The 10,518-nt window shown below is 47.2% G+C and overlaps 1 protein-coding gene across 1 annotated transcript; it reads right to left on the bottom strand.

Moving 5' to 3' along the window:
- Window positions 1-3,103: 3,103 nt before the first annotated feature.
- LOC123166786 (malonyl-CoA:anthocyanidin 5-O-glucoside-6''-O-malonyltransferase) lies at window positions 3,104-9,102 on the bottom strand. Its single transcript, XM_044584586.1, has 2 exons — window positions 8,376-9,102; window positions 3,104-3,963 (listed from the first exon to the last, which is right to left on the bottom strand). The coding sequence occupies exons 1-2, from the start codon at window positions 9,042-9,044 to the stop codon at window positions 3,253-3,255; spliced, it is 1,380 nt and encodes a 459-aa protein (XP_044440521.1). The 5' UTR covers window positions 9,045-9,102; the 3' UTR covers window positions 3,104-3,252.
- Between the last annotated feature and the right edge of the window lie 1,416 nt (window positions 9,103-10,518).

Raw genomic sequence — 10,518 nt, 5'->3', positions numbered from 1 at the left:
GCCCTAGCTAATTTCCTAAAAAAATTTCTAATCATTTTTCCTAAATGCTAAAAAATGCCTACTGCCCTAAACAAATCTAGGGTTCATATGGAACACCTAGGGTTCATATGAACATCAACACAGCATCAACACATATATAAATTGCCCTAGCAGAGAGAGAGAGGAGGGTAGGGGAGAGGAGAGGCAGAGCCTTACGGTGACTGCGGCGAGGGAGGGGCAGGCGACGTCGAGGTCGGGGTCGGGGCTCAGCCGCGCGGCGGAGGGCGGCCTCGAGGTCGGGGTCGGGGGCGGGGGCGGTGTCGAGGTCGGGGTCGGGGTGGCGTCGAATCCGGGGTCGGGGCGGCGTTGAGGCGGGAGAGCGACGGGAGAGCGCGCGCCGGCCGACGGGCGACGGCGGCAGCAACAGCGGAGGAGTTGCGATTTGGGGGAAGTGGCCGTTAGGAAGAACGAATCGGGCGGTTAAGTCAGAAGTAGCAGTAGCGCGTTCCAGGAAGTGCGCTACTGCTAACATAGCTACAGCGTGTTCCCGTATACGTGCTACTGCTATACCATTCTCTTTTTTCCCTTTTTCATTTTTTTTTACATTTTATTTTTTTCCTTTCACCTTTTTGTATTTCTTTCATTTTAATTTACTTTTTTATTTGCTTTCCATTTAATTTTATTTACTTTAGCAGTAGCGTCTCTCAGTGTAAACGCGCTGCTACAAAGCAAATAGCGGTAGCGCGGTCTGACGAAGATCGCTACTACTATGTGTAGCCTATCGGCTAAGCCGTGGGAATTTTAGTAGTAGCGCTTTTGTACTCGGGCGCACTACTGCCATAACTGTATCTGTAGCGCCATTTACACCACCGCGCTACTGCTAATTAGCACCAGCGTGCGTTTTTAACCCGCGCTACTGCTAATGTTCTGTGTATAAGGTTTTCCCTAGTAGTGTCTCGTCAAAGATGAAAAATCTCTAACAACGATGATGAGAAGATTTCATGATTGGTACATGAAAACCTGCAGAGAGTCTGGGGGGACGGATACTTTGTATCTGAGAGTTAAAGAGGAGCACGACCTCGTTGGAATTGATGTGTTGTCTGTTCCATTTGAGGAGTTCTTTCAGTTTTTCAATCAAAAGGCCCTCGATAAATTAACGGTCACTTGCTACTGTCTGTAAGTACTACTTCTGTCATTAAGTCTCTATATATAGCTCAGCTCTTTCATTGCACGTGTTTATAATTATCCTCACTATATTATGCAGATTGAAGATCGTCGAGTGCAGAAAAGCAGAAATGTATGATATTGGGTTCATTAACCCAAATCTCATAGATGAATTTCAGGTTAAAAAGAGCGCCAAAGATGCCGAGGCCAACTTGCTCAAATCATTGATAATAAATCAAAACAAAGATAAAATACTCTTTCCTTACAACTTCAAGTGAGTGTTACTGTCTTGTGCATATTCGGTTTCCCTTATTACTTGAGCGAGGTTATAGTAATGTAATTGATGAGTTATGCATGCGTGCGCAGCTTTCACTATATTCTCCCGGAGATTAAGCTTGAGCAGGGACTAATAACCGTCTTAGACTCGAGACGAAAAGATCCCGAGACCTATGCGGACATGACTAAAATTCTCAACAAGTAAGTTCAATCGATCATTATCGCATCATATCAGCAACTTTTTGTTCATTTCCTGATATCTCAAGTAATAATTATTTTCTTTGTCTTGCAGGGTTTGGAAAAAGTTCACCGCAGAAGCTCCGGGACTGCCGAAGGAGCTGCAATATAAATACCCGAAAGTAAGTACTACTAGCTAGCTAGTTCCGCGCATCTCCCGTTGATTCTAGCTACTTTTATCAATGCCATTTATAATGCTTCATTATCAGTTTGATTGACCTCTATTTCTCGTAAAGTGCTTGTGGCAGGAACAAGGGAATGATTACTGTGGATACTACGTGTGCGAGTTCATCTATAACGCGACTTGCAAAAATAAGCGGGGCTACTCTAAAAGCCAATATGAGGTGCGTAAGCAATAATATTCACAATTTCATTTTATTACACCATCATTTCTGTTGAGTTTCATTCATATATATGTATTGACCCTTCTTCAAATTAGATGTGGCAGATGCGGAATGAACTCCTACCACAAGATCGCATGAAAGCAATTCAAGAGGAATTGGCGGGATTCTTTCTTGACCACGTCATCAATAAAGCTGGAGAATACCATGTTGAAGCTGACTTCATATTTAATTAGGGGAGATTACATTGTAAGAGATCTTAATATTGTATATATGTATAGCCAGTAGCGTCGAATAGATATACGAAACTTTCTTGTTCGCGCAATCTCTTGGAGAAGGAGAGGTCGATATCACTTCTCTGGTATGCATGACGAACTTCTGTACTTAATGGTTTCCTTCATTTGCTTACTATATAGCTAGCGTGTCGAGGGCCACGTATAGTACGTAGCGTCGACCAAGCACGGAGATAAGAGATGACACTTCTCTCTATTAATTAATTAGCTACCTAACACAATATATGAAACACCTTAATTAATCATACAAAACCCCCAAATCCCCCCCCCCTTCAGAAAAAAAACAAAAACCCTAGCCCCTGAACAGCTGACGCGTGGATGCCTATTGGTCCCCGTTGGTGCCACCAACCGGGACTAAAGGCCCTCCCGCTTGGGCTCGCTGCACCGGCCACGTGGAGGCCCATCTATCCCGGTTTGTGCAAGAACCGGGACTAAAGGCCAAGGGCATTAGTAACGACCTTTTAGTCCCGGTTTAAAAACCGGGACAGAAGGCCCTTACGAACCGGGACAAATGACCCTTTTTCTCTTAGTGTATTATTTTTGCGTCTGGAAGGATTCTATGGATGAGTTACATGCGGTACTTCATTCAGAACATGTACATGTCACCTTGGTCTTCTTCGGGTCTTTCGTAGTGTGTATTATCATAAGTTCATATCATGCATATGATCCAAGGTATGATACTGTTTTCATAGTGCATACTATCATGAGTTAGTACTCCAATTATTATTATTTTACATGACTCATATTTATACTTCATTTGATATGATAGGACATCATGCTATGATACTAGTATTCTCTCTTTACTAATTAAATACTACAACTCAGCAATAGTTGGCAGTAAATGTAGTTGCAGGATACTCACTACAATAGCCCCACTATGGAAGGTCTCATAGAAGATTGGCTTGGCTAGTTCACCAATTCCAGCGGAGTGATGGCAATAAGGTAAGTTTTAATTTCCACCGTTAATTTGCATCGAAAATCGTACTGCATACACATGAATCAACAAGAGAACTAAGGAAGTGCGAGCTGAACGCGCTGCCATGATCCAGGTGCATGCACACGGACGCTTGAACTGCGCCGTTCTTGGCGGCGACAAGCACTACCCGCCCGTCGCTCATGGTGACCAACTCCGTCCTGCTCGGCGCGCCCCACCCGAAGTTGGCCACCTCGTACGCCTTGAACCGCGTGGACCCGTTGATGCTCACCATCTTGTCGAGTGGCACCCACGATACAATGTCCAGCCAGTCCCAAAGGGCGAGCGGGTCCTCCGCTGCTCGCCGGACCTCCCGCTGAATCGCCACCGAGGCGGCTGCGACACCGTCAACAGCAAGGAGGTCATGTGCCATGGCCCTTACAAGACACCCGGTGATGCATGTCCCGAAGTAGTTCTCGCTCACGGGCGGGTCAATGCTAGGCCGCCCGCGACAGTCGATGAAGAAGAAGAGATAGACGTCATGGTTGGTGGAGATGACGGATGGGTGCTTGGACCGGACGAATGATGCCCAGGCGACCGCCGCGATGGCTACGAAGCTGGATGACATAGGCGTGGTGGCGGCCTTCCCGGAGGTCGTGTGGCCAGACATGCATTGCTTCAGGTGGTGGATTTGCTTCGCGGTGACGGTGAATGTCCGACGAGGGAGTTTGATTAGGGTGCTTGGGAACAGGTTGGCTTCCTGAAATGCAAAGATTGTGTCCCGGAATGTTAATTTGATTGCATGCCAATAAAAAGATTATAGTATTCCGATCCAGTGCTGCATATTCCAATGTTTATCTTAGGCCCTTTTTGTTTGGGCTGCGACTGAAATGACAAGCAGCTGGAGCTAGTAGAAGTTCATAGTAGTTGAGAACGCAATAAAATATGTTTGGAAACGGCTTTTTGTGTGGCTGGTGAGCCCGTAGATGGTGGTGAAAGTCTCAAATACCCATGTGGGTTGAAGACGTTGTTTAAATGCATATTTTATATGATTTATTTGATTATGGTGTATAATAGTTCAAATGATATGTGTTGCACAGATTTTGTGACAATACACATGATTTGGGGATGATATAGGTACGGGATTCACACGAACGGATTTTACCCGGGTTCGGGTCTTTTATTTTAGAGGTAATACCCTACTCCTGCCAGGTGTTTTATATGGGAGTGTGAGTACAATGGTGTTCTATTGTTCACCCGGAAAAAAAATGGTGTTCTAGTGTTGTTCAATCATGTAAAATTCTCGCCTAGCCTCGCAATTTATATGGCTGACAAGGCCGGAGCACAACGGCCAGCCGGCCATGTAATAGTAATACAGTGATCACTGAAGAAAATAGCGCCCTATAGCGTGTAAAGAATCGTCTCATCAAATTGATCAGTTTAAAACATCTCGCTAATAGCACGCTATAGTGCGTTATAGCCGCTAATAACATGTTTTCAGAGGCGATGCTATTTCGTATAACGCGCTACTTTTTTCTTGACAGTGATGACTGTCATTACCTCTAGCGTTAGTACTAAGTTACTACATCCTCCGTTCCAAAATAGTTGACTCAATTTTGTACTAAAATTAATACAAAGTTAAGTCATCTATTTTGGAACAAAGGGAGTACCTTCGTTCAGGTTTTCTACGCCGAACGACCAAATATCTTGGACCAAGGAAGCCTCGATCATTCCCAAAAGCCTGGATGCTTTCTTTGCTCTGCTCGCATGCAAACAATGAATTGCTTTGCATGCAGCAACATGTTTCTCTCTCCTGGCCACGCCAATCATCTGATCGGGAGGAGTCAGGAATTGGGAGGAAAACACATTGATCTAAAGCATCGGCCTAACAAATGCGAACAGGGTAAAGTGGCTCACCAGCCCTCTAATGACGGACGGAGGGGACTAAAGGTATAACCTATAGTCTCGGTTTGTGTCACAAACCAGGACTAAAGGGGTCTAACCTTTAGTCCCGATTGGAGACACAAACCGGGACTAAAGAGCAATTTTCAACCTGTACTCCCCCTGTATTGCCTTTTTAGTTTTGAAAAAAAATCAAAAGGAAATGATAAAAACTTCAAAAATTAAAATACTTCGAGATGTAGTTATGTTACTACATCTAGTAGTTAGGGAAATTTAAAAATATAAATTTCGACATGTTTTGCAAAAATGTGTTATGAAAAAGTAAAACGATTATATCTTTTGCATATGATGTCGAAAAAACGTATAATATATCAAAATGTTCAGCACAAAAATCCGCATCGATTTCAACCGCCGTAGGCCGTTTGGCAAATTTTCAGAATCCTCAAATTTTAAAAGGAAAAAAAGTTATGCTCAAATTTCATTTTTTTTAATTTTGGTTAAATCTGGTCAAACTATGGTCAAACTACTTATTCAAGAAATATTAGTGTTACTAAATAATTATTCAAGAATATTAGTGTTACTAAATAATTATTTCAGTTTTTTTGAATTTTCATCAAATCTGGTCAAACTATGGTCAAACTACTTATTCAAGAAATATTAGTGTTACTAAATAATTATTGTATTTTAGAATAATAGTTTCAAACTCAAACAGTGAAATGTGTGATTTCATACTCAAGCTAAACTCTCGAGGGTTAATAGGATTGACAGATTACTATTGTTAGGTAAACAACAAGTGCTGACTTAGAAACTAGGGGGAATAGAACTCGGAAGTTAAGCGTGCTCAGGCTGGAATAGTGAGAGGATGGGTGATCGGCCGGGAAGTTAGATGATTTGGAATGAGTGGTGTACACTTGAGCAGTTATGAGAGGTGATTAGACACTAAATCGTCAAATAATTCAGAAAATTGAAATTTGAAAAAAAAATCCAAAAAATTCAAAAATAATTCTTTAGTCCCGGTTGGTGTTACCAACCGGTACTAAAGGTCCCCCCGACCACCGCGCAGGCTCGTGCCACGTGGTGGGCCTTTGGCCCCGGTTCGTGTTGAACCGGGACTAAAGGGGGATATCTTTAGTCCCCACCCTTTAGTGCCGGTTCCAGAACCGGTACTAAAGATCCTTACGAACGGGTACTAAAGGTCATTTTTCTACTAGTGAGACAATGGAGAACCGCCGCAGTCGGCCATAGACTATCAAGGTATTTGTGTCGTGGGAATGGATATCCACCGGCACTGGTCGTAGACTAGTTTTACCTTAGTCCGGTATAGTTTTTAGTTAAAAGTTGGCCAAAATGTAATGAATCGTGTCCGGTTTATATGAAATCTGCCGTGTTTGCACGAATTTCGCCCAGTTAGTTCAAACATGGTTGAAATATATGTGGACATCGTTGGATGGCGGCGTTCAGTATAAGTGTCCGTGGACTGACACCGGAGCAAATATGTGGGTCAGCGTTGGAGATGCCCTAAGAGGCCGGGTAAGGAACATAACAGCGACAGATTGGGAAGGGTGTATAGCATCATCGGTTGGTGTGTCGAGGTGTGTCTCCGGTGGATCTGTTCTTGGTGGATTTGCTCGGATCTGGTCGCAGTTCACCTATGTTCATGTGTTTTCAGGTTGGATCCTTCCTATCTACACTACTCTTCATCGCAGCGGTTGCTGTTCTGTTGCGCTAGTCTTATGGGGCCTTAGCACGACGACTTCCCGGCTGTCTATTATAATAAGTTTTGTCCGGCTCCGGCGAGGGAGTGGAAATGACGGCGGCACGCCTTTGGCTCGCTCGGTGCTTGTAGTGGTTGCTAGGTGGTCTATAGCTCTGGACGTAATTTTTATTATTTGATGTTTGTTGTACTGTCATGATTGAAGATGAATTGGTAAAAAAATGAGTCAAAAAAAGATTGGGAAGGGAATTGTGGGGTGAGGATTGGGAATAAAATCTTTTGCAGATCTCAGACTTGCACCTTTTCTTGGGGCGATGTTAGGCACCGGTCACGGACAAATTCACTGTTTTGACCCATTTCCTTAACTTAAGCATGATTTGACCCTATGTGCAAAGTTTTTCGGATCTGACCATTTTTCTACCATCATTGTCTTTTGCGGTAGGGTAGCACATCCTACCGCCAAGGCTTTTGGCGATAGGACTTACTTACACCATCACGTCCATTCGATGCGAAAAAGACCCTATCGTCATGGTCATTGGGGGTAGGAGCATGCATGTAATAATAATAAAGGCACACATGCAATAAAAGATCTATTTTTTTTCGAAAAATACCCTACCGTCATAGGCTATGGCGGTAGGGTCTTTTTTGCAAAAACGGAGGTGACGGTGCATGTAAGTCCTATCGCCAAGGGCCTTGGCGGTAGGGTGTGTTAAGCTACCGCCAAAACAATGACGATAGAAAAAGGATCAAATCCAAAATATTTTTGCATATAGTCCATATTTGCAAATAAGGCCTCCCTTGATCATGTTGATGTTCCGTGGAACGCATGGGCATCTTGCTAGTACTACATACTCCCTCCGTTCCAAAATAGATGACCCAACTTTGTACTTACAAAATTGGGTCATCTATTTTAGAACGGAGGGAGTATAATATATAGAACATTGATTATAATTTGGGCTAATGCGTGGCTTTTGCAGCTCAGGGCTAAATACTTGTCATAATGTAGGGGGCGGGGCACTATACTTTGAGTGATAAATACGGTGTACCTTTGTAACAGATCATGCTAAACTAAAAAAAAAAGGTTCAAAACAGTGAATTTGGCCTGCCAGCCACATGATGCGTCTCGTGTGAGACGTCCGATCCGCATAGGCGTCGTCCTCCACGCGTCCCGCAACATAGCCCTGCCGCTACGCCAAAGCAGCAGGACCGCAATTCCTCTGGGCACTCTGGGCACAACGCGAGAGAGAAAAAAAGGAACGAGGGAGAGGAAACATGTGGAGAAGAATCATCCGCGCATGGAAAGCAGTGATCGATGATGAATGTAGTTAAGTCTTGACAGGGAAGTGGTTGTGGAGGGCCAGTGCCATTACATTTTGGCAGAAAATACACCGCAGATGTCTTTAGGGGATCATTCGTGGAAAAAAACGGGGGGGAATATCTAGTGCAGATCTCACATCTCAGAATAGCACCTTTTTTCCCGATGAAACGGAGCCGGCTTGCTCGCCGGCGGCCGATACGAACGGACTGGGAAGGGAAGTGAGGGGTCAGGAACATACCAGCGGCAGATTGGGCGCGTACTTGCGCAGCATGCTCCTGGCGAGGTCCCCGCCGCCGCCGGGGAGGGCCACCACCGCGCGGTCGAACGTCATGTCAGCCACGGCAGCAGCGTCGCCGCGGCAGGCCGCGGCCCACGCCTCCAGGAACATCCACATCGACCGGCCGTCGACCACGGCGTGGTGCAGTGCCACGCCGACCGCCACCCCGCCCTTCAGCCGCGTGACCTGCACGGCCAGCACCTCCGCGGGGAGCGCCTCCACCTTGAGCTCCGGGACGAGCGCCTCGAACGCGTCTACGTCGTGGTCCGCGTCCCCCGCGAGCCGCCGCGCGTCCGCGTCGTCGCTCTCCGCCACGACGAACCGCACGCCGCCGCCTCCCTCGCGGCCGGAGCAGTCGATGGCGGCGTCGCCGGTGGACGGCAGGAAGACGACCCTCCCGGCGAGCGGGGGGAGCCGCGCGAGCGTGGCCGCGAGGGACGCACGGAGGGACCCCACGAGCGACTCGAAGGGCGGGTGCTGCTGGCCGCCGGCGTCATCGACGAAGAGGAGCACGCGCTGGATTAGCGGGATCGCGACCCACGGCGCGTCCAGCGCGGATAGCCTGAGTACCAAGTCCTCCGGCGGTGGCACGATCACGTGGCCGACCTCCACGATATTTACCGTCGGCATGACTGGCTGGCTAGCTAGCCTACCGACAAGACAGACGAGGTGGGTGGTGGTGGACTGCGCTGCGTGCCCCGAAATGGAGCTAGCTGCCGGCGTCTTATCTTATAGTTGACCAAGAGGGCTACGTGACGCTGGTGGTGGGCCCCACAGGGCAGAGCTCAGCACAATCATATCACAGTAGCTATATTAAATTGTCTGAATTTGTAATTCAGGTTAGTTTCGTGGGAGAAAGAAGACAAACATAGCTGAAGGAAGGACAAAGAAAGATGGTTGTTAGATTTTAATCCAACAGCTTAGAAAATCGACTTGCCAAAATTAAAAAAAAACATTTCATACGATTGAAGGCATCTAAAACAACCTCCCGCATGCGTCCGCACCGTGTTGCCCGGACCGCGAAAGCCATCCGACGAGGGCCTGTATCGCTCCGTGGTGTGATCCGGACGCGTTTTCTCCCGTAAACCGAAGACAAACTTGAAGGCTTTGCGGGAGTCCGGACCAATCCTACGCCCAGTTCTGACCGCTCGGGCCCACTCTTCCCTCACCCACACTCGTTCCCGCCCGGCGCCAGCTGCGAACATTCACGCCGATGTAGAGCCCGGACGAAGAGTGGATGTGACCTCTCACTGGCGTCGGCCACTAAAGCGGCTTGCCTGCCGAGGGCGACGCCCGCGACGCGTCTTCGGTGTCCGCGTCTATTCAATGTCGGAGACGCTGGCCTGAACGGGATAGGACGAATATCTACCACGGCCGTTCAATGCCCCGTCCGTCTGTATGCTGTCATTAAGAAGACTCCTCGGCCGAGAAACCCACTTTAGTGTCGTGCACTGACGCACCTAGACACCTCGCCTCACCGGAATCCGTTATTTAAAGGCAGCTGCCACACACTGCTCTCCACACCACAACACAAGCCGCTCCCCATCCTCCTCCCTTGCACTGTATCCATCATGATGACTATAGCAAAGGTCACCATATACTCAAAAAGAGTGCCACACTGATTTTTTTAATAGGTCCAGTCGCCTCATTGGATCATCGGAAGAGTTGTAGCGGGATGTCTTCCGTTGGGGCGAAGTTCGCCCTACACTATTAGGGAAGCCCCTATATGAAGATTTGTAGCAGTAACGTGGGGTATGGGCCCCACACTACTGTTGAGTAGCAGTAGCGCATGCCAAAACCGACCCTACAGGTGCATTGTAGTAGTAGCGAGTGGTGGTCCAACCCACACTGGTGATAAGTGGCCCCACGGTACCCCGGGTTGAGCAGTAGTACCTGCGAGGGTCATAAACTCCGCGCTACAACTAAACCTGGTAGTTGTAGTGCGGGTCGTATGGCTCCCGCTGCCAGTACACGTACACGGGCCAGGTGGTGGCCCCATTTAGCAGCTGCGCCGGTCACGCGTCCCGCGCTCCAGCTACTGCATATACCAAGAATATACTCGCACTGCTGCTATGCTCGCCAGCCTAAATATATGTCACCTTCC

Source organism: Triticum aestivum, chromosome 7D (genome assembly GCF_018294505.1).
Source record: "Triticum aestivum cultivar Chinese Spring chromosome 7D, IWGSC CS RefSeq v2.1, whole genome shotgun sequence".
In the NCBI taxonomy this organism is placed as follows: domain Eukaryota; kingdom Viridiplantae; phylum Streptophyta; class Magnoliopsida; order Poales; family Poaceae; genus Triticum; species Triticum aestivum.
This window is presented reverse-complemented; position numbering and strand designations above follow the sequence as displayed.

What these genes read in the sequence shown, in the direction of transcription:
- LOC123166786 (XM_044584586.1), bottom strand. Translation starts at nt 9,044, where the DNA reads ATGCCGACGGTAAATATCGTGGAGGTCGGCCACGTGATCGTGCCACCG. An exon ending in ACGCGCCCAATCTGCCGCTG is followed by an intron (nt 3,964 to 8,375) that starts GTATGTTCCTGA and finishes TTTGCATTTCAG; the next exon opens with GAAGCCAACCTGTTCCCAAG.